This window comes from Dromiciops gliroides, chromosome 2, assembly GCF_019393635.1.
Source record: "Dromiciops gliroides isolate mDroGli1 chromosome 2, mDroGli1.pri, whole genome shotgun sequence".
NCBI classification, from domain to species: domain Eukaryota; kingdom Metazoa; phylum Chordata; class Mammalia; order Microbiotheria; family Microbiotheriidae; genus Dromiciops; species Dromiciops gliroides.
The window spans coordinates 68,594,883-68,618,108 of record NC_057862.1 but is presented as its reverse complement, the minus strand read 5'-3'; the positions used below and the strand labels follow the sequence as shown (position 1 = coordinate 68,618,108).

Sequence of the window (23,226 nt, the reverse complement as noted above, 5' to 3'; positions counted from 1 at the left end):
TTTTGAAGAACTCAGCTGAAGGGTTCACCTAGCAGAGAGAGCACACCTAGAGGAAACAACACAAACATTTTTCAAGGGGAGAAAGGATACCAGAGCCCTGTAGTACCAGAGTCATGAGTTGCTTTGGCCACATATGTTTCTTTCTTAATTTAGACATAGGAAGGTGTGGGAAATCCCAAATGACAGTGGGACAGGGAAGCTATTGTATTCCTTAGAGTTCCTTACAAATGTGCCTCACCATGTTATGTAGTTGGATGGGCAACCTATGACACATACACATAGCTATACACACATATGGACATACATAATACACATATATACATACATTGGACATATATGGCAAGTGCACAATAAGATGGTCCTGGAATTGAACTGGAGAAGATGTGAAATTCTTTTACTCTCTCCAAGCTTCTCTTTATGACAAGCTTCATCTTTTTAATATCAGTATTCTTCCAAGGATCTTGTATGATTTCAAGTCATGGAACACTAAGGTTTCCAAAGAATTAAAGTTGAAGATCCTCCAAAGGAAATGGACAGGAACATGGTAGGTATGAAGAATTTATAACACATTACAAACAAGGAATTATACAGGAGATGTGGTATGCAAGATATCAAAGGAATGTGTAATCAAAAAATTATATAGGCTAGTGATGCAGGAAGAATAAAGGATACTGCTGATTTTATACACATTTGTGCCCACTTCTTCTCTGTGGAAGAGTTCACTCCAGGTTTATGAGTTCTATAGCTACTGTCTCTACTATGCATTCTTAGTAAAAAAAAACCCTTTACTATGAACTAATTTTATCTTCTGGTTGACTGTTAATGAGTTCTTACTGATGGGAACTTGAGTGTGTGTGTGTGTGTGTACACATTGAGGGGATGTACTTGGCTAGAGGGATAAGTGTAGAGGAGTAGTGGGAGATAGGGCTGGATGGAGAAGCTTTCATACCATTTTAGATTTCGAAGGGATATTAGAAATAATCTAGTTTAACTTCAGATTGGTTGCAGGAATCCCTTCTATACTATTTCTGACACATGGCCATCCAGCTTCTATTTGAGTACTTCCAGCACTAGAGAGTTTACTCTTTTGTGGAATAGTTGTATTGACTCTAACTGGTCACAGCTAATTGTTTTTTATTCACCTGAAATCTGCCTCCCTGTAACTTCTACCTAGCAGTCTTTGTTTTGCTTTTTGGAGCTATGCAGAATAAATTTAATGTTTTGTCCAAATGACTGTCCTTACCTATTTGAGACTAGTGGTCATGTTTCTACCTTAGTCTTCTCTTCTCCAGGCTAAATACCACCAATTTCTTTTATGATATCTCTTTTGACATGGTTTCCAAATCAATGAACATCCTGGTAGTTCTCTTCCAGACACATGGAGTTTTTTTTTTTTGTTTGTTTGTTTTCTTTTAGAATTGCACAATTTACTGAAAGTGTAGAGAATACATGTAGTTTTAAAATCTCCTTTTTAAAATATCGCACCCAGAATTGGGCACATTATTACAAAGGCACACTGTCAAGGGTAGAATAAAGTGTAGAATACTCCTTTGATCTTGGACTCTATTTCTACAAATGCAGTTTGAGATAACATTCACTTTATTTTCTTCCCTAACATCACACTATTGGTTCCTATTGAGTCTGTAGTTCATTAAGCCTTCACATATTTTCTACATGAACTATTATTAAATCAGGCCTCTCTCCCCCCTCCAACTTGTAAATGATAAATCCACTTTTTGGGGGGCAGGGCAATTAGGGTTAAGTGACTTGCCCAGGGTCACACAGCTATTAAGTGTCAAGTGTCCGAGGTCAGATTTAAACTCAGGTTCTCCTGACTCCAGGGGCAGTGCTTTATCCACTGAGCCACCTAGTTGCCCTGAGAAATCCACTTTTAAAAACCTAAATGTAGTAAATTATATTTATCTTTGTTAATTTTCATATTATAAGTTTTGGCACAGAGTTCTAGCCTATCAAGATGTTTTTGAATTTTTATTTTTGCAATCCAATGTATTGTCTTGTCTAAATTTGTCCTGAAATTTTGAGCTATCATTTACCTGTTTCATTAATGAAAAATATTGAATTGCATAGGAACAAATACATAGAGTGAGGGCATGTTCCTAGGTTCTATCTTCAGGCTAACATGGTTCCATTAATTAGTTAGAGGAGTATTTATTAAATGCACACACATGGCACTGGGGATACAAAGGCCATGCTAGCTTCCTATAGTTTTAACATTCAACACTCTCTGGATATGGTTAAATGGATAAAATTTTCAATGGGTCTGTGACATCATTGATATGGGCATTCCCTCAAATTATGCAGATTTCAACCCCTCCATGCCTTGCTATGGTATGTGACTCTTGACCATGTCCTTTATAACTTTACCCAACGTGCTCAAGGATTTCCTAAAATTCTCTTGACGTCTCAAGAATATCAACTTAACAATGAACTTGGTATTTTCATCATTTATGAGATAACATATGTAAAGCTTTTTTTTTGCAAACCTTAAAGGGATATATCATCATTATCACCACCTCCATATCACCACATCATCATCAGCATCCTTTGCTCTTACCATGTCACCAGTCTACATTAATTTTTGATCATAATTTTTTGATGATATCTTGCATACCAAATGTCCTGCATAATTCTCCTGCATAATGTGTTATAGCCTGTTTATATCTACCATATTTCTCTCCATCAGCCTTTGAGTGATCTGCAACTTCAATTCTTTTGGGGGGGGCAGGGCAATGAGGGTTAAGTGACTTGCCCAGGGTCGCACAGCTAGTAAGTGTCAAGTGTCTGAGGTCCTCCTGAATCCAGAGCCAGTGCTTTATCCACTGCACCATCTCGCTGCCCCAACTTTCATTTTTTGGAGACTTTAGTATTCTATACTTGAAATCATACAAGATTATTGGAAGAATACTAATGTGAGATTAAAATTGGATATTAGATCATAAATCTCCCCTACTTAACCTTTCCCTTAATTTATCTCCCAGACTAGTAAATGGAAGAAGCTTCTGTTTTTCTAGATAGAGCCTTTATTGTATGCTAGTCACAAGTTGATGTTGATTAGAAGGATAGGAAAGTAGAAATACAATACAAATCGTCTTAAGTCTAGGCTTAGTCTATATTCTGTATAAAACTCACTAAAACCCAAGGCCACTTTTGGGGAGAGAGAGACGGAGTCAAGCCAGTGCTGTTAAGCGAGAGCCGGGCGAGTCAAACTCCAGTCCGCATCTGTCTGTGCAGCGCAGCCAGGAGACCCGCGGAGCAGGAAAAAGCCCCACTTCCGTTCTCTCCACCCCGGAAGTCGAGTGCGTAGCAGGCAGTCTGACGTGCAGAGCAGGCGGACTGTTGGTCTCCTCCCCAAAAGGGTGGTCCTAAAAAAACCCAAAATCTGGCATCTCTCCATTATCTAACCGACTGTTAAAACTTTTTACCACACTAATATTAAAAAGATGGAGCTTGTTGTAGATCCAGAATCTGTTTAGAGGCTTGATTTAATGTTGTTTTTGAGGGAAACACGGGAAAGCTCAGGCAACTTCCTGGCTTCTCTCTGCCATCTTGGCTCTGCCCCCAGGCTCTCTGGAGTTTGTTGTAGAGAGATTTTTGGGGTCATTAAAAGAATTTGACAACTTCTCCAATTCAATTCTGGGTCCATCTTATTGTGCACTTGCAATAGCTGCCCAATGTATATGTATGTATACACATATGTATACATATATACACATACACATACATATACATATATAGTTAATAGATTTTCCATCCAACTATATAACATACTTTGGGCAATATGCGTTCTTCATTCACTTGGTTTTTTTGTGAGTGGATAGTGAGTCCCACCTCTTTTGTGTGATTATGCATTTCATTTCAGAGGCTCTGTAGTTTTCTTGGGCCTGATGCACTCAGTAAAGTATCATCTGCAAACAGGAGCATTTATAAGACCTCATCATTTATAGAGAATCCATCTTTGTCTTCAACTCTGTGTTAAATCTTTACAACAAAGGCAAACATCTTTGCTGAGTGCAAATCTATCTGCTTTACCTGCATTTACTATAGTATATGGCACATAATAGTAGTAGGTGCCTAATAAATGCTTTCTGACTTGCTTTGCCTTATTCCTTGCCTTGAATTAATGTTCAAAGGTTGTTCAATGAGGTTATTGCTATTGTTATATCTTTTAAGGAATATTCAGCCAGCTACAAATCCACCCAACCATATTATATATGACATATGACTGAACCTTATCTACAAGAGTATAAAGAAAGAATTTATTTAAAAAAAACCCCAAAATCTTGCTGAAATAAAAAGTCTACAGCATTCTACATATTTACCAATCTAGTAGTCCCATTAAAAAGGTAATGAGATAGGGGCAGCTAGGTGGCGCAGTGGATAGAGCACCGGCCCTGGAGTCAGGAGTACCGGAGTTCAAATGCGGCCTCAGACACTTAACACTTACTAGCTGTGTGACCCTGGGCAAGTCACTTAACCCCAATTGCCTCACTAAAAAAAAAAAAAATTAAAAAAAAAAAGGTGATGAGATAGGTTTAATATGACTCATTCTGAATGAATCTATGCTGGATCCTAATGAACACTTTTCTAAGTGCTCATAAGCCACTTACTTGATCCTTTTTAGAATTCTGCCAGATATTGATATCAATTTACTCTTTCCTTCTTTGGACAAGTGAAGCATTTGCCCAGCTCCAGTCTTCTGGAACCTCTTCTCATTCTCCATGATTTTTCCTACATTATCAACAGTGGTTCTGTAGTCATTTTTATAAGTTCTAATACCTTGGTATGCAATTAAGCAAGACCCGGGAACCTCAATTCATTTGAAGTAGCTAAATATCCTTTTGCAGTTTCATCTGTCTTGGGCTTCAATTTCTTCAACCATTATTGTCCTATTTTTTTTTCCGATTTGAAGATAATTCTTTATGGATAATGAAAGAGGGTGGGGCAGGGAAAGCCCATTTGTTAACTTGGTAGTATAATGCATAGAGTGCTTGACTTGGAAAAACTGTGTTCACATTCCATGTCTTACACTTACTACTCTATGACTACTCTAGACAAGTCTTTTAACCTCTTATCCTTTCAGGCAACTTTTAAAGATTTATCTCCTAAATAAGAAATGGGATATTTTCTGTCATTGAAATTGATGTGTCTGATAACATTACAACATCAAGGGAAGATGTATGAACTAATGCAAAATGAAGCACACAGAACCAGGAAAACAAAATACATAATAATTGCCACAATTTAAATGGGGAAAAATTAAAACAATGTTTTATGATCATAATAATCAAGCTGGGACCAGCAGAAGAAATGGAAAATGAGGTTTTCCTCCTTTCTCTGTGGAGGTTGCAGACTATGGGTGTGGAACATTACATATACTGTCAGATTCTGTTGATGTGTTTGTTTATTTTACTGAATTGCTTTTTGTCTCTTTTTAAAAAATTGTTCCAAAGGATAGCTTTGGGGTAGGTGAGGGAGAATGTAAAAAGAAAACAACCAAATGATATTAATCAAAACAATTTTAAAGAACCTATTATAGCATTTACACAAAACCTTCAAACAGAAGTTCTTCCTTTTTAAACAGAAGCCATTTTTATTGTCTTTATCCAAAATTTAGGCACTCCCTTTACATTCTTCTCTACTGAGGGAGTCTGTCTTAATTTTTATACATTCTCAATTTGTTGGGGGTGGGTGGCAGGGTGGGAGGGCAGAGAAGGGGAACTACTGTTGCTCTTACCTTAATTATGGCTCTGCTCCTAGACACAAGATACAACAGGGGAATGTGGAAATTGAGTGCATTTCGTTAACAGAAAATGATGCTTCATAAAAACACAGACTTAGAGCTAGAAGGGGACTTTAGAAGTCATCTAGTCTAGCCCCCCCTCTTTTTTTAACAGATGAAAAAACTGAGAGGGAGTGAAGATAAGTGATTTGTCCAAGGTCATACAGGTAATAGGTCGCAGAGGTGGTATTCTAAGCTAGGGTCTTTTGACCCCAAAATCTAACACTCTTTCCAAAATACCACAGATGCCAGGAATTTGTAATGTGACCTTGGGCAAGTTGCCACCCAGCTGAGTGCCCCTGTAACCCCAGATGACTGAAGTGTGAAGCAAAATAAACCTTAATATCCTCCGACTAAAGATGTTCCTCTGGGTAGAGCCAAGGCATCATTATTAATTAGCCCCAGGGTTCGAGGGGGAGGGGTGGAGACTAGTGTTAATTACACTTGGGCCTCAGGGGAAGGAACTCCTCTAGGCAGAGTAAAAAGCCTGAGGCTAATGTCTTGTGACACCTGTCCTAGGGAAGAAAGGTGTGTGTGTGTGTGGGAGCAAAAAAAGAGGAGAGGAGAGGACAGGAGGGGTGGGTGGCAAGAAAAAAGAGACAGAGACAGAAATAGACAGAGACAGAGAAATAGAGAGGCAGAAACAGAGATTGAGAGAAAAGGAGACACACATAAACACACAGACAGGCAGAAAGAGGGACACACACACAAAGATACATACACAGAGGTGTAGAGAGAGAGAGACAGAGAGAGACAGAGACAGGCAGAGACAGGCAGAGACAGAGAGACAGAGACAGACAGACACACACACAGACAGACAGAGAGGCAGAAACAGATAGTGACAAAAGGAGACAGAGAGAAGGGGAGAGGAGAGGGAGGAAGGATCAGAGATAGAAACAGAGACAGAGACAGGATAGACAGCTAGACAAAGAGAAAGACAACAGAAAACAGAGAAAGAAGAGAGGAAGGAAGAGAGAGTTGGAGAGAAATACTGTATTGTCAGAGGGGGAAAGGAGATAAAAGAGAAAATAATACAATGACCAAAGAGAGACAGAGAGACAGAGAAACAGCTTCGAAGTGGGAGAGCCTGGCTAGAGGCCCCTTACTGACTGTCAGCCTGGCTCTGACCCCTTGTTCCCTGGTTTAATTAATCACAAACAATATGATTTACCTTCTCTCTCAGGATAAAGGCAGATTGAAGAATTTAAGGGCCAGAGGCAGCTCAGGCAATCAGAGATCCATCTGGTCAGGCTGCCCATCATCTAGGAGCTGAAAGAGCTAACTAGAACCTTTAAGGCTACTGTTGGTTTTTCCCTTTGTGTCTCACTCTAGAGCCTAACTCTCCAGGCTCCTGCTGTCACATGGTGATGCAGGCTTTATGGGATGTGATAAGAAGAGAGAAGGAAAGACTTTTGCTTGGATTATTTCTATAGCCTATTTGATTTTCCTACTTCCAGCCTCTCCCCACCCCAATCCACCCTTCATATAGCCAGCCCCTAAAGGGAATTTTCTAAAGCACACATCTGACCACTTTACTCCCACACCCAACTCCAGTGGCTTCCTGTTATCCCTAGGAAAAAATAGAAACTCTTCTGTTTGGCTTTCTTTTCTTTTTTCCTTTCTTTTTTGCAGGGCAATGAGGGTTAAGTGACTTGCCCAAGGTCATACAGCTAGTAAGTGTCAGGTGTCAGAGGCCGGATTTGAACTCAGGTCCTCCTGAATCCAGGGCTGGTGCTTTATCCACCATGCCCCCTAATTGCCCCCATTCTGTTTGGCTTTCAAAGCTTTTCTCAACCTAACCCAAAGGGCTTTCCAACCTATCTCCTCACTTTCCAATCTTCTCACAAATAACTCCCTGAAAGGCATTCTACAATCCAGTTCTATTGATTGGCCTTTTGGCTGATCTTCACACACAGCTCTCTATCATCTCTCTGTGCCTTTGGATTGACTGTTCCCCATGCCTGGGGAACATACATGCCTTCATCTTGGAATTCCCGATTTCCTCCAAGGCTCAGCTTGACTGACATTATATAGGAAGTCTTTCTTATTCCCCTTTCCCAAATTACTATACACACATATGCAAATGCACGCACATTATCTTTTCTATTAGAATGTAAACTGCTTGGCGACCAAGGACTATCTTATGTTTGTCTTTGTATCTTCTGTTTTTACTACAGTGCCTAGAACATCATAGGTAGACATATGATAAATCCTTGTTGAAGTGATCAAAAATATCTTTCCTACTGGTCCCATTGTGGGAACTATAATTCCACCTTTAGATCCTCTCCAATCATATCTTTTGCAAGGTCCACCCCTCCTTACCTTGGAGAAACAATTGCTTAACACTTGAGTGGAAATGAAATTATTGGAGGGACAAAAAATTTACACCAAGGGATGCTAGTCCATCCAAGCAGTATATTAGAGAAATGGGGTGGAGTCTGGGGTACTGGGGAAGGTGGGAGGGGGTTGTTGGGGAGGAGAAGGAGGCTCCTGAAATGAGTATTTGCATTGATTTTGGGGATTAGGAAAGGCAAAAGGTAAGTAGAAAGCTCATCTGGTAGAAAAGAATCTGTGAGAAAAAATAGGGAATATTGAGGCGACTGTCCATCATCGTGATTTTTTGCTACCCTCCCTAGAGCTTGATGTGTGTTCTCCGGTCCTAAGGGATATTATCTCTCACCCTGCCCCTTCCCTTGCTCCAGCACAATTCCCTGGTCTTAATCCCTGCTCTGGATCAAGTTTCCACAACTCCTTGGACCCCACCATTAAAGATACATTTCTGTTCCTTGACATCTATCCCAAATTCTAATACCATAATAGAACCCCACATCCCTGAATTTGCTCAGGTAGTCCACTCTTCCTTAAATGCCCTTCCTCTATTAAATTCCTATTCCTCTTTTAAAGTGCACCTCAAATTCCATCTCCTTATCTGTATTTCCCTAAGTCAACACCTATCTTTCATACTTGACCCTCACATAGCATCTTGCTTACATTTTTCTAATAAATGCATAATTTTGTATTATAGTTAATGGTATATTTATCATGTTTTCTAATAGACTGTAAGCTTTAAATGAATGTGGATACCCTCACTCCTACCCAAGTGACTAACACAGTGCTTTGTGCATAGTAGGTGCTAAATACACATTTGTCTAATTAGATTAAGTTTAATTGAATAACTCCTTGAGTTTGCTTTATAGTTGTTAAAGAACTTTCAAGGTCATTCTTATCTCATTAGATACAATCTTATGATATAGTAGGACAGGTGTTATACCCATTTGACAAATGGAGAAACTGAGGCCCAGAGCATTTAAGTGAATGTTTTAAGATCCCAAGTTAGTTATTATGAAGCAAAGCTGGGATAGTAACAATGACAATAACTACAACTAACAATATTGCATATGCGGGGCAGCTAGGTGGCGCAGTGGATAGAGCACCAGCCCTGGAGTCAGGAGTACCTGAGTTCAAATCTGGCCTCAGACACTTAACACTTACTAGCTGTGTGACCCTGGGCAAGTCACTTAACCCAAATTGCCTCACTAAAAAAAAATATTACATATGCAGCTCTATACAGTTTGCAAAATGCTTTACTCACAACCCTGTGAGGTAAGTAGTCTTGTTTCCCAGCTAGGCAGTGTCAACCTAAGTTTGGGGGACTCCCAGCCTAGATTGCAATGCCTTCATAATGTTATAGTCTCATCATTTTTCCATTTCCTCTTTTCATACAGTTAAGAGACATTTTCTAGAGAAATCAGAAACCAGTTGGGACTCAATTTTATTTACCCATAACCCATAACCTAGCCCCCTCCTATTATATGTACCTAAGGAGTCATGAGCCCTAGCTCCACCAGTAATAGGGAAAGACTAGAGTAGTAGGTAGAGGGGGATTATGGCTAGGGAATTTCCCAGATAGTCTCAGTATTTGGAATATTGGCCTGGTGAAGGAAGTATGGAAGAGAAGGATCATGTAGGTCGAATAACCTCAGAGACTTATTTATTTGTGTTATCTCTGTTAGTTGCTCTACTCAAGAACTTCTTATGACTCCTCATTATCTATCAGAGAAAGTCTAAACTCTGCCTGATGTTCAGGGTTTTCCACAAATGTCCTATGTATTTATCTATTCATGACTTCATCTATTCCCTCAGAAAGAATTTCTTCTCCAGTCAGACCTACTTCCTTGCATTAAGGTACTATACATATTATTCTCATGCCCACCTCTATGAGGTTGCTCATTCTGTTCCCTTCATCTAGGATGCTAACCATTTTCAACCTATAGAAATTCTATACATTGTTTAGGGCCCAAAGAAAATTCTACAGCTCCCATGAAGCTTTCCTTGACTGCCCTGGGCCATAGTTATCTCAGGTCCCAACAATCTCTCCTGAACTTAAAACACATGATTAATAAATCTGCATTGAATTCTGTTCTGTCATATTTTTCTCTAGCTATTTTATTTGTAAGAGTCTTGTCTCTTTAATTAGATTTTTGAGCTCTTTGTGGACAGAGACTATATTTTCTTTTTGTTTTCCCCAGAGCACACAGTTCTCCAGTAGTACCCAGTTGAGGATATAATAGAAACAGAGAAAAGACTGACTCATAGTTGATTGAGTAATAGGAAGCATATTTGACTTGTAGTCAGGAACACTGGGTTAAACTATTGATTTTGCAACTTGTCCATATGACCATGGCTAATTCATTTAACTTCTCTGGAGCTGTTTCCTTATGTGCAAAATGAAGGGGTTGTACTAGATAAGATGTCACGTTCTTTCTAATTTTAAATCCTATGATCCATTTTCATGTGCTTGAGACTGGCTGGGAGATTCTCACTGAGGAGTGGTCAGGACAGGAGATGATCAATTTTCACAGGGCCACTTGAGCCACTTGGGTTTGGAATTTGTCTTTGAAGTCATCTCCACATGAGTCCATCAGTGGGGAATGCCTAAGCAGATGAAATCTTCTCCCTAACAGAACTTGAGGAAAGTCTGAACTCCCCAGGATCCTAAGGAAGCCAAACCCCTCTGCATTAATGTCCTCATTCTCTCCCTCACTATTAGATTATGCATTCCTTGTCAGTAGGTTCTGAGTACTGTGGTGGGTTAAAGATGAAATGACAGGAAATAAAGGTTCGATCTTCTGAGTGTATTGATGTATGCCAATTGCCTAACGAAGTGGGACAAGGCTTTCTCAACTTAGGTCTGGACCCCCAATACAGGAGACAGACTTTTATACATAAAAAACAATTAATCAAATAAGGCTAATTAACAAAAAAGAAACAATTAACCAGGATGCAACAGTCCTATCCATATAGCCATAGTTCATTGCCTATCTCCTTCCCTGCATAGAGTAGGTTGCTTAATAGATATTTGTTGAATCAAATTGATTGACTGTATGTCTTAGTGGGCTTGGAATCATCCATAGAATTGGGGAGGTGAGGTAGGTGCTGACAAGCCCACTGTGAAAAATGTAGTCCCAGAGGTTTGGGTCTAATCTGTCATGTGTAGTAGTAGATGATTAACGTATTTTGTTGTTGAATTGTATTCTATTGGGAAAGTTTCTTAACCTTTCAAAGAGACTCACTTTCCTCATCTGTAAAATGCCCTTTTTGACTTAGAGGGTGGTTTCTTTTTGACCTGGATCCTTGATTTCATCAGTGTAGGGAACATTTCGTGTGGAAACCTCTCTGACCAACGCAGCCCAGTAATCACCTGTAACTTGTAGTGATAGAAAGTCTTCAGGGGGGCAATGAAAAGTGCTTGACTTGAAAATAACTGACTTGCTTGTAGCCACAGTCAGTATGTCTTAGATATAGGACTTGAACCCATGTTTTCCATATGCCAAGGCTATTCTTCTATCCAGTATTTTATGCTATTTCATGGAGGGTGGTTATCAAGATCAAATGAGATCACAGCTTCATAGATTTAGAGTTGGAAGGGACAGTAGAGACCATCAAGTTAACACCTTTATTTTGCAGATGAGAAAACCGAGTCCCAGGGGGGTTAAGTGAGCTGTCCAATGTTCCACGAGTAATTTGTAGCAAAGTCAGCATTTGAACAGAGGTCTTTTGACGCCAAATCCAGTGCTCTTTCCACTGCTCCAAATACATGAATTGCCACCCAAACAAAAGGGTTACTATGATTACCACTCCCCTTTTCAAAAGCAGCAGCATAGAAACTGTGACGCCCTCCACCTTCCCCAACCTTTTTATCCCTCTGCAAAGATGGTGATGGAGGGTAGATGTCCCAGCATTTCTCAAAGGCCTAGAGAAATATTCATTTAGACCATAAGGAGCACAATTACATGAGAAAATGGAAACAAAATAATAGGTACCATGGAATGAATGAGTACATTAAAACAGGAAGATGTAAAACTCCTTAATCATTTATCTTATATAAGCAAGGGGGGAAACAGACCAGAAGAAGAAGTGAGGTCTTAAAATAGTGGAAAGAGTATTGGTGGGAAATGAGTCAGGAGACTTCAACTGAAGTCTGCTACTTAGTATTTGTGTAACTTTAGGCAAACCACTTGCCAGAGCCTCAGTTTTCCCATTTAAAAATGAGGAAGTTGGACAAGGTGATCTGTTAACCTCTTTTTTTAGCTCTAAATCCTATGATAGTATCCCTTCTGTGAGTTAGAAGAGACTTCAAAGACCATCTAGTTTAATCCATGCCTGAGAAAAAATTGTTGGTTGTTTTTTTTTTTACAATATCTTCAATATCATTCAATCTTTCCCTGAAGGTCTCCAATGATGGGGAACCCCTTACTACTTATAGTAGACTATTGCACTTTGGGAACAGCTCTGATTAAGAGATTTTTCCTTGGACCAATACTTGCCATCCCTGTTTCTCTGCGACTTATATCAATTACTCCTAGTTCTACTCTCAGGGTCCAAACAGGACAAATCATATCTTTCTTTCACATAATAGCCCTTTGAAGTCTTAATGACACCTTTCATGTCTTTCCTACATCTTCTCCTGTGCTGGATAATTATTGTCAGTTCCTGGGGCAGCTAGGTGGCTCAGTGGATAGAGCACCGGCCCTGGAGTCAGGAGTACCTGAGTTCAAATCCGGCCTCAGACACTTAATACTAGCTGTGTGACCCGGGGCAAGTCACTTAACCCCAATTGCCTCACTAAAAACAAACAAACAAAACAAAAAAATTATTGTCAGTTCCTTCAAATGAACCTCATATAATATTGCACAGGCAGACGCTGACTGGAGTTCGACTCGGCCCGGCTCACGGTTAGCAGCACGCACTAGACTTGGTCTCTCTCTCTCTCCCCAAAGGTGGCCTTGGGCTTTTGGTGAGTTTTATACGGAATATAGACTAAGCTTAGACTTAAGATGATTTGTTTTGTATTTCTACTTTCCTATCCCTCTAATCAACATCACCTGGTAACTACCACACAATAAAGCTCTAACTAGAAAACCAGAAGCTTCTTCCATTTACTAGTCTGGGAGATAATTAAGGGAAAGGTTAAAGAGGGGAGATTTATGATCTAATATCCAATTTGAAATCTCGCAGTATGCATGCTTAGTCATTCATTCAACGTCCTGATCATCCTCTTTTGTAGACATATTACCCATATATTTCCTAAAATGTGGAACTCAGCATTCTCAATGTGGTCTACCAAATGTAGAGTACAGTAGAACTATTAGCTCTCTCATCCTGAACTTAATGCTGCTAAATTATTGTGTTAAATTTTGGGTAAATCATATCACACTGTTGACTCATAATGAACTTTCAGTCCACTAAAAATCCCAGATGACATTTTCACAGGAAATGTCATTTAGCCACGCCTCCCTCCTTCCCATGTCCTGTATGTTTTTGAAGTTGAATTTTTCTTTCTTTCTTTCTTTCGTTCTTTTTTTCTTTTTCTTTTTGGTGAGGCAATTAGGGTTAAGTGACTTGCCCAGGGCCACATAGCTAGTAAGTGTCAAGTGTCTGAGGCCGAATTTGAACTCAGGTCCTCCAGAATCCAGCGCCGGTGCTCTATCTACTGCACCACCTAGCTGCCCCTGAGGTTGAATTTTTTATCCTTCTTTTAGAACTTTACACTTATCCCTATTAAATATTATCTCATTTGATTTGATTCTTTATTTTCCTTTTGAATTGACTCTTTTGTGTTAGTTATCCTTCTTAATTTCCTGTCAGGCAACTAGGTGGCACATTGGATAGAGATATAGGCCCAGAGACAGGAAGACTAGAGTTCAAATCTGGCCTCAGCACATAGTAGCTGTGTGGCTCTGGATGATTCACTCAGCCTTTGTCTGTCTCAGTTTCTTCAAGTGTAAAATGGGGATAATAATAGTACCTACTTCACAGGGTTGTTGAGACAATCAAATGAGATATTTGTAAAGTGCTTAGTACTGTGTCTAGTATATAGCTGACACTTAATCATCGCTTATTCCCTTTCTTTAGCAATGCCTTGATCCAAGTCATGGATATGGATGTAGCTGCTCATGGTTCTGCTCCCACTCTCTTGATCTAGTGAAGCATCAAGGAGAGATCCCTGGGGCTCTCCACTAGGATTTGCCTTCAAGTTAACATTGACCCATTAATGATTACTCTTTTAGGAATGGCTATTCATCCAGTTTCAAATTTACCTAATTGTACTTCCAACTACCCCAAATTTCTTTATCTTATTATTAAACAGCTCAAGAGATAGTCAAATGCTTTGCTGAACTAGAAATCTAATAGGCTCAGCTAAGGTGAGTCCATTTCAGTTAGATCAACGCCCTCACCCCTGGCTCTCTGAAGTGTTAGAGCAGCATGATCAACATGTATGAACCCATAGGGGTTTCCACAAAGGCCTCTCACACACACAAATACTAGTGGTGTGGACAAAATGGGCAGTTGGGACCTCCAACACTTACATGGCTTTGAAATAACATCTGATAAATCATAGCAAGTCAGGTTATAAGATGACATCAGGGTTACCCAACCTAATTATTCCTTTCTAGCATTTACCAGAGAGTCTTGGTGAGCTTGGATGAAAAGCACTGGCAGGACATCCTAGTGTGGAGTAAGAGTTCTAGTACATTAGTGATCTACATTTGACTGAGCTTTGCCACTCAGGTATGTAACCTTGGACAAATGACTCCATTTCTCTGAACTTCACCTGTAAAATGGGGGTAATAATAATAATTGTACTACTCTCACAGGGTTTTTGTAAGAATCAAATGAGAGAATGTGAATATAGTGCTTTGCAACCATAAAGTGGTATATAAATATGAATTATTATTATGACCTGCCATTCAGTACAGATGCTCTTCGATTTCATTTTACTTTTTAAATGATTTCTTCCTGGCAGGCATCCTCACTTCATTAAGAGCTGGTTAAGCTCCCCATCAGTGTTTTCCAGGGCTTTGCTTCACTAGCTTCTTTCTCTCTCTTCCTCCCTCTCTCAAAGGAGACACCCCAAGCAGCCAATTAGCTCCTCTATAGCCCAGCCAAAAGACCCATAAATGGGAGACTGCTAATGATGATGGGATGATAAGTCCAGGGATTTGAGACTTAAGGAAAGGAAGAAGAAAGGAAGACTCAAGAAAGTGGATGAGAAGACAAGGAGGAAATCCAGATATTCTCTCTTTCTTACACACACACATACACACACACACACACACACACACACACACACACACACGCACGCACTTTCTAATAGAATTGTCCAGACTACAAAACAGTTTACCTTATGAAGTGATGAGCTTCCTGAAAATGAAAGTATTCAAGAAGAGAACAGATGGCTATCTTTTTTTTTTTTTGGTGGGGCAATGGGGGTTAAGTGACTTACCCGAGGTCACCCAGCTAGTGAGTGTCAAGTTTCCAAGGCTGAATTTGAACCCAGGTCCTCTTGAATCCAGGGCCGGTGCTTTATCCACTGTGCCACCTAGCTGCCCCCCTGATGGCTACCTTTTAAGGAATGTTTTAGGAGAGATTCTGCATTGTGTAGGAAATTGGTCTACATGATTCTAAGACTCCTTTTGATCTGGAATTCACTACTGTAGAGGCAATTTTGGGGGGATACATTGTGGAGGTAGAAATGACAAGACTTGGAAACTTCTTAGATGTGTGGGCTAAGGGAGACAGAAGAATCAAAGGTAACCTTAAGGTTATAAATCTGAGATACTTGAGAGGATAGCGGTGCCATAAATAGGTTAAAAGGGAAAATATGAGTTCTGCTTTAGGTATGCTGAGTTTGAGGTGTCAACAAGACATTTAAGTAGTGAGGACTAAGGAGCAGTTTGAAATCTATAATTGAGCCTCTAAGATGCTGTGGATAAACATCTAGAATTCATCTCTGTATAGGTGATCAATGAAGGCAGGGAAGTAGCTTTCACTAGAAAGAGAAAGATCACAGAGAAAAAAGAGGAGGGGACTTAAGGACAATCCTTGAAGGAATTAGCCTTTTAGGAGCAGGAGACAGAGGTAGAGTCATCAGGGAAATTGGAGAACCATGAAAGTACAGTGTCAGTGGAAGCCAAGGGAGGCAAAACTATCAACAAGGAGGGAGTAGGAGCAGTCCAAAGTATCAAATGCTTCAGAGATATCAAGGAAGATGACAAAAAAGTCATTGATTTTGGTTACCTTGGAGACATCTGGGGATAGAAATAAGAGTATAGAAGGTTAGAAGTGACGGAGTATTTTTTTCTGTAAGTTTGGCAGTGAAAGGGAAGAAAGATAGAATCATAGACTGAGGGAGGAGCTGAGTCAATGAAAATATTTTTGTTTTGTTTTTTTAAGGATGGCGGAGACCAGACCATGTGTGCAGACTGAAGGGAAGGAACTAGGATAGAGGAAGAAATGATGATGCATGAGAGACAGAGGGAATGATTATTGGAGCAAGATCATGGAGGACATGAGAGGATCAGATGAAAGACATGAGGTAGAGGCTTAGCTTTGAGAATGAGCAGAGACACCTTATCCTCTGAGACTGGAGGGAATGAGAGGGGTATTAGAAAAGCTTGTAGGAATGGAGGAGGAAAAATTTAGAATGTCGAAGTTCAATACTTCAGACTCTACCTTGGGGCAGCTAGGTGGTGCAGTGGATAAAGCACCAGCCCTGGATTCAGGAGGATCTGAGTTCAAATCTGGCCTCAGACACTTGACACTTAACTAGCTGTGTGACCCTGGGCAAGTCACTTAACCCTCATTGCCCTGCCCCCCCCCCCAAAAAAAAGAATCTACCTTGACTCAGACAGACTTTCAAGGCCCTTTACAATTTAGCTCTAACTTCCATATCTAGTCTGCTCTCCTATTATTACCTAACAGATTGTTAGGTAGTTTTCCTTACACAAAAGCTAAATTTACCTTCTTTACAATTTCCGCCCATTGCTCCTGATTCTGTCCTCTGGGGCCAGGAAGAACAGGCCTAATCATCTTTCCATTCAAATACGTGCAGACAACTATTATGCTCCTGTCCTCAATTCCTATCCCCACCTAGGCTTCTTTTTTTCAAGCTAAACTTCTCTATTTCCTTTAGATGATCTTCTTTGATATGATCTTGAGGTTTCAACTTCTTGGCTGCTTTCCAACTTCCCAAAATGTGGAATCTGGAAGGAATCATGATACTGCTGATGAAGTCTGACCAGGGAGAGTACAACAGGACCATCATCTCCCTAGTCCTGGACACTATGCCTTTTTTCATGCTGCCAAAGACCAAATTAGCAGTTTTTTCCTGCCATCTTCCTGATGGGGAGAAACCAGATATGAAGGATACACATAAGATTCCCAGTGCTAACTCATGTTAATTTGAGTTGGCCTCACTATAGTGGATGAAGCTTTTGTGTCAAAAATTCCAGAGAAATATATTGCTGGGATAGAAAATATCTTGGTGATGTGACAGGTAGAAGTTTAAACTTTTGGGGCTCTTAGGTTAGTGGGAGTGGAGGATAAAACCCACGGGAGTGTCTCTTTGATTCCTTGCTCCTCTCTCCCCAGACAATGAGTTGGATAATGGCATTGTGGCATTTACTAGCTCCTTAGTCAGAACTACAGACAGCTCCATATTTTATGTTAGTTTCTTCATAGTTTCTTCTGAGAAGGGCTTGTCCCCAACAAACTGAGCAGCTTCCTAAGTCTGGTTTGAGTGATATAGAGGTAGTGCTTGACCTGATGTACTGTGTCACCAACTGTTATCATGAAAACAAAGAGGAAAAAAGCCCACCTAGACTCAGTGTCTCTGGGAACGATGGGTTCCAATCCTCCAGAAAGCCCCATCTTTGAGCCTCAGCAACCATGTCTGTCAAACAGGAAGAGCCAATAATTGCACTTCCCCAGCGAGGTTAGCTGAGTGGTCCAAGGTTATTTCCAGTCCTCAGCACAGGTGAACAGCCACAAAGAGAAGGCAAGGGCATGACATGGGAGGAGAGGAAATTCTTCTGCCTCTGCCTCTGGGGTAAGGACTGCTCTGAGCTCAGGAATGGAGGCCTGGTGTAGAGAAGGCATTCTCTGAATATGAGACTGACCTGCCTCCTTCCCTCCCATTTCACCCCAAGAGGCACTGCTATAAAATCAATGGGAAGTCCACACTATACATGGAATCTCATATAGATAGGCACCTGTACCCTCCACCCATTCTCTTACCCACCTATTTAGGATGTCACCTCTCCCTGCATCAGCATGTTTACACATGAGGTTATAGATACACACCATACAATCAACACACACCCCTCAAATTCACTGATCTTTTTGCTTCTACCATCCTAACATGCCTTCAACATGTTCAAAGTCTGCAAGAGATAGTTCATGATGTCATCTTCCAGATGAACAGCAGCCAGATCTGAAGGGCGTACACAGGATTTGCCATGTGACAAAGGCCAGAGAAGAGCCTTGGGCTTAGGGGTCTTCTTAGGGACCAGCTGCTTTCCTCCTTCCTTCCTTCCGCTCCCCATGTTTAATTTTTTATTTCCTAGGGCATGGTTTAGTACAGCTCCTGCCTGTTCCCATGACTTCCCTCTGGCCAAGCTTTGGAAAGATTGATAGCCCACACCATTTACTCTGCAGGCCGGCAGAGCCATCGATTTTTATTTAGGAGAATAATTAAATATTTATTTTCACTTTGTTAAGCTCAGAAGGTTGAAACCCAGATAAATCCAAGTAGAGTGGAGCCCAGAGGGAATCAATGCTACATTTTGGCCTTGGAGAACAGGGGCCTTCAGACCTGAATAGCCTTATTGGGGAGATAGTGTCTTTTAAGGTAGACACAGCAGGACTCTGTGCTTCCCTGTGTTTCTGAGATAAAGTTTAGGCCATAGATTTCTCTACACACAAAGGAAAAGAGCTTCTGTTGCACTCAGAACTCCAGGTTTGTCTTTTGGTGGATACTGGAAAGTGACTTGACAAACTCCAGGCTAAGGAATTTGGATTTAATTTGGTAGACAATAAATATTCATTGAAGCTACTGACTCTAAGGCCTAGCTGGGAGCACTTCAACTCTCAGAATGTGACAGTGCTGACATATGTTATCTATGGTCTTAAAGAGGGAAAACATTAGGAGACACCTAACCAGTTGACCCCTCCTCCCATACCTCCCCAAATCACAGAATTTTAGAACTAGAAGAACCTTAGACAGCTTAGAGTTCATCTAAGTTCTAGATTCGGAAACTGAACCCTCAGTTGTTACTTTCCTAAGGTCACATGGCTAACTAGTGGCAGAGCTAAGTCTCAGATCGAGGTCTTTTAACTCCAGGTCTCTGGCTCTTTTCATGACAGCATGCCAAGTTGTTCCTAAATTCACCTTAACTGCTTCCTATATGTGATCCATTTTCTTGGAGCTTCAGGATAGAGTAGAAAATGCTTCTGGCCAAAGACCAAACTCCTAACACAATAGATGCTGGTAGGAGTAAGGAATCTTAAATAAGCTCAGTCTTCAGTACTGGGCCCCATCCCTCTGCCTATATCCTCATTTGTTGGGAGTATTTCCTTTGCATTGGACATCCCTTCCTAACTCTGAATCCATGGAGTCTTTGTTGCTCTGTTGATCATTACAGGTCTCTGGTCCAGCCAGAGCTAAAACCTCTCCAAGGTCCCTGTGGATGTCAAGAAGCTATAGTTCATGCTGGTATCATCAAGTGTCCTCTTTAGGATCTAGTCATATTACAGTAGAAAAAAAATGGATATGGAGTCAGAGGACCTGAGTGTGAATCCTGATTCTGCACCTTGTTATTTGAGTGGCCTTCGCCAAGTCCCTTACCCTCTTTGGATTTTACTTTTCCTGTCTCCAAAATGAGGAGTTGGACCATATGACCCCTAAAGTTCCTCCTTGTTCTGAATCAGGACCAGAGCCAGGGATAGTTCCGAGCATCATTGTGCTTGGACCTCCTTTTGCTCCTCACAAGTCACATGGATGACTCTCTTCTCTTTGTATAGACCTGGTCATGTCACTCCTGCCAAGAATACCCTTTCTGTATCCCTATCTCCTTTTGAGCCAAGTCCAAACTCTTAGCTTGGCATTCAAGGCCTCTACAGGCACAGGGAGTGACAGATCCTGACAGAGAAAAGGCAAAATAAATTTATTAAAAATAGTTCACGAACTGTGTGACCCTGGGTAAGTCACTTAACCCCAATTGCCTCACCCCCCAAAAAATTTAAAAAATGGTTCACTTCTCTGGATCTTATAACTAGAGGCTTAGATTAGGTGCTCTCTAAGGTCCTTTTCTTCTCTGATATTCTAGAATCTGAACACCTTTTATACCTTATTTCCTACACTTCCCTTTATACAGATTTCATTTCAGTCTGACTAATCTATTCATTATGTCCTCATGTGCCTCTCATCTCTGCATCTTTGTTCATGGTGCTTGCTTTACTTGGAATGTCCTCTCCTTATCTTCCTTCCTATCCAGTTCTTATATAGCCTTCAAGGTCTACATCCACTAGGAAGCTGCCTTGACTACTCTAGGTTGCCTTGACCTCTTTTTGTTTTCACTTCTTACAATATTATTGTTCATATTGATGAATGATCATAGGATCATGAAAATTAGAGTTAATCTAGTCCGGCCCTCTTGTTTTATTGATGAACAAACTGAGGCCAAGAAGTTAAGTGGCCCACTCAATGTCATATAGATAGTATGTGACACTCCAGCAAATTTCCATTGAACAATTATGTGTATATTTTGTCTTTCTGACAAGATCATAAGACCCCTGAGGACCTGGATCATATTTTTTCTCTTCTGTTTTCCCCACCAGTGTCTAGCCCATGACTGGGGATGTAATAAACAAGCAAACAAACAAATAAATGGTAAAGTTTACTCTGGAAAAAACATATCCTCCGAGGGAAGAAAGAACATATTAGGGAGGAGATAGGAACATAAATTCCTGGACCTAACATTGTCAGCTCTGGCACATGAATGTCTCCCGGAGCTATAGCCAGACTTACTGGAGTCTGGTATCCTCTTACCACCCCTACTTGAAGGGAGTGTTCTTCTTTTTTCTTTTTTTTTGTTTTGTTTTGGTGGGGCAATTAGGGTTAAGGATGGTCTCCAAGGTTTTTCCTGGCTCTACACCTATGATCATAGCTGTGCCACTTCTTAGGTGTGTAACTGTAGGTAATTCACTTTACCTCTCAGGGCTTAAGTTTCTTAATCTTCCAAATGAAGAATTTGGAATCATAGGTGATCTCTATGGTGCCTCCCAGCTCTAGATCTTGATTTTATGATCCTTCTCTTCTGCTTCTAGTCATCTTTAAGGGTTAGTCAGTGGCAGTTTTCTGACTTCCACAGAGGGGATACCTAACTTTGTGATGAGGGACATTATTTCCTTGCTACTTGAAAGTAAGTCATTTTTTTTTTTTTGTATTTTGTTTAATGTTTGACTATTGACCAAATCATGATCAACCACTGATAAAACATATAGGCACTGCTTCTCATAGAGATAACCTCTATCATTTTTCTGATTGTGGCAAAGGGGCACTCCCAGTGACTTTCAATGGGAGAAGAAAATTGTGATGGGATGACAAACAGGGTTGGAGGGGCTGAGAACATATCCGAGAGAGCTCTCAGTCTATTCTAAGTTCCCCTCTGAGCAGAGTCTAAGGTCCCAATCATATCTTCACATTTACCACCAGGTACTTTTTCCAGGGGAACATCCAATATTAGAATTTAAGCCCTAGGGTTCCAAAGGTCTTACCTCTTCCCTAGCCCCAAACCCAAGTCAAGGTAGACAAATTCTCAACCTTCATCCATCCATCCATGCATCCATCCATCCATTCATCCTCTCTCTCTCTCTCTCTCTCTCTCTCTCTCTCTCTCTCTCTCTCTCTCTCCCCTTCCCTCCCTCCCCCCACCCTATTACCCCACTTACTGTTCTATCACCAGAAAATCAGATTATAGTTGATTTCTGGCCTTATGGAGAGGGACTGAATCATGGATACATGATATTTAGGCCACTAGGACTGAGATGGCTCTGGTGTAGAGTTTTCTAACCTGAGGTGAATGAACTACAAAATCATATTTTGTTTTGTTTTTTTGGTGGGGCAATGAGGGTTAAGTGACTTGCTCAAGGTCACACAGCTAGTAAGTGTCAAGTGTCTGATCCCAGATTTGAACTCAGGTCCTCCTGAATCCAGAGCCGGTACTTTATCCACTGTACCACCCAGCTGCCCGATAACTATATTTCAATGTAATTGGTTTCCATTGTAATTCTATATATTTTATTCTATGCTTTTATGATTCTGAGAAGGGGCCTATAGACTTTACCAGACTGCCAAAAGGGTTCATAAATACAAAAAAGGTTAAGAACCCCTGATCCAGAAAATAAAAGCCAAGTACACACATTAACCCTGGGACTCTCAAGAGAAAGGGCCAACTTATTCTGCCCCATTATCCTGATTTCTATTACCCTCTTGACTCAGAACAAGTCCTGAGCCTTCTTCTCAAGGATCACACATCATATCCAGCCAAGAATGTGAAGATGGGGACATCCCTGCCCTGAAGTGATTGCCTCTTTGACACTCAGCTTCCCTCTCCCATCCCCAAATGATTTATGACTTACCCCTGGCAGGGTCTTCTGTTCATGCAGTGCACTTTGGGCTTTGAGGGCTGAGTCCCGGGCGCAATATGTGAGGAAGGCACAGCCTGTGGAGGAAAGGATGGAATACGTCAAAGAACATGGAGTGTCCCCCTAGACGTCTCTGTGAAAACCTTAGTTCCTCTTACCTGCCTATGTATGTGGAATGCTCTTGCAGTCATGTATGTCTTCAATATTGCTCCTACCACACAATAGAGGTGGACTATTTCCCCAGGACATCTAAATTCATTCAGTCCACTCAGCAGATAGGGCCTATAGCAGATAGGGCCTATTCTGTTTCTAAATATCCTCTCCCTTAAACCCTTAAACAAAAGACCACCTACTGTAGGAAGCCTTCCCTGATTCAGCAACCCACTCAGTGATAGGTCCTTAGTTTGTCTCACATTGCTCTCTCTTGTGCACTCTAC

At 40.7% G+C, this 23,226-nt stretch overlaps 1 protein-coding gene across 10 annotated transcripts in view; it reads right to left on the bottom strand.

Annotated features, from left to right (window-relative positions):
* The window catches only part of CELF6 (CUGBP Elav-like family member 6), a 133,679-nt gene that overhangs the window by 69,555 nt on the left and 40,898 nt on the right, over window positions 1–23,226 (bottom strand). For all 10 annotated transcript variants that reach the window (XM_043981772.1, XM_043981762.1, XM_043981763.1 and 7 more), the window contains exon 2: window positions 22,784–22,866. Coding sequence is in view for 9 of the 10 variants with exons in the window: in XM_043981762.1 (XP_043837697.1) it covers window positions 22,784–22,866 (83 nt within the window). In the remaining variant the exon portion in view is untranslated. The remainder of the gene's footprint in view (window positions 1–22,783; window positions 22,867–23,226) is intronic.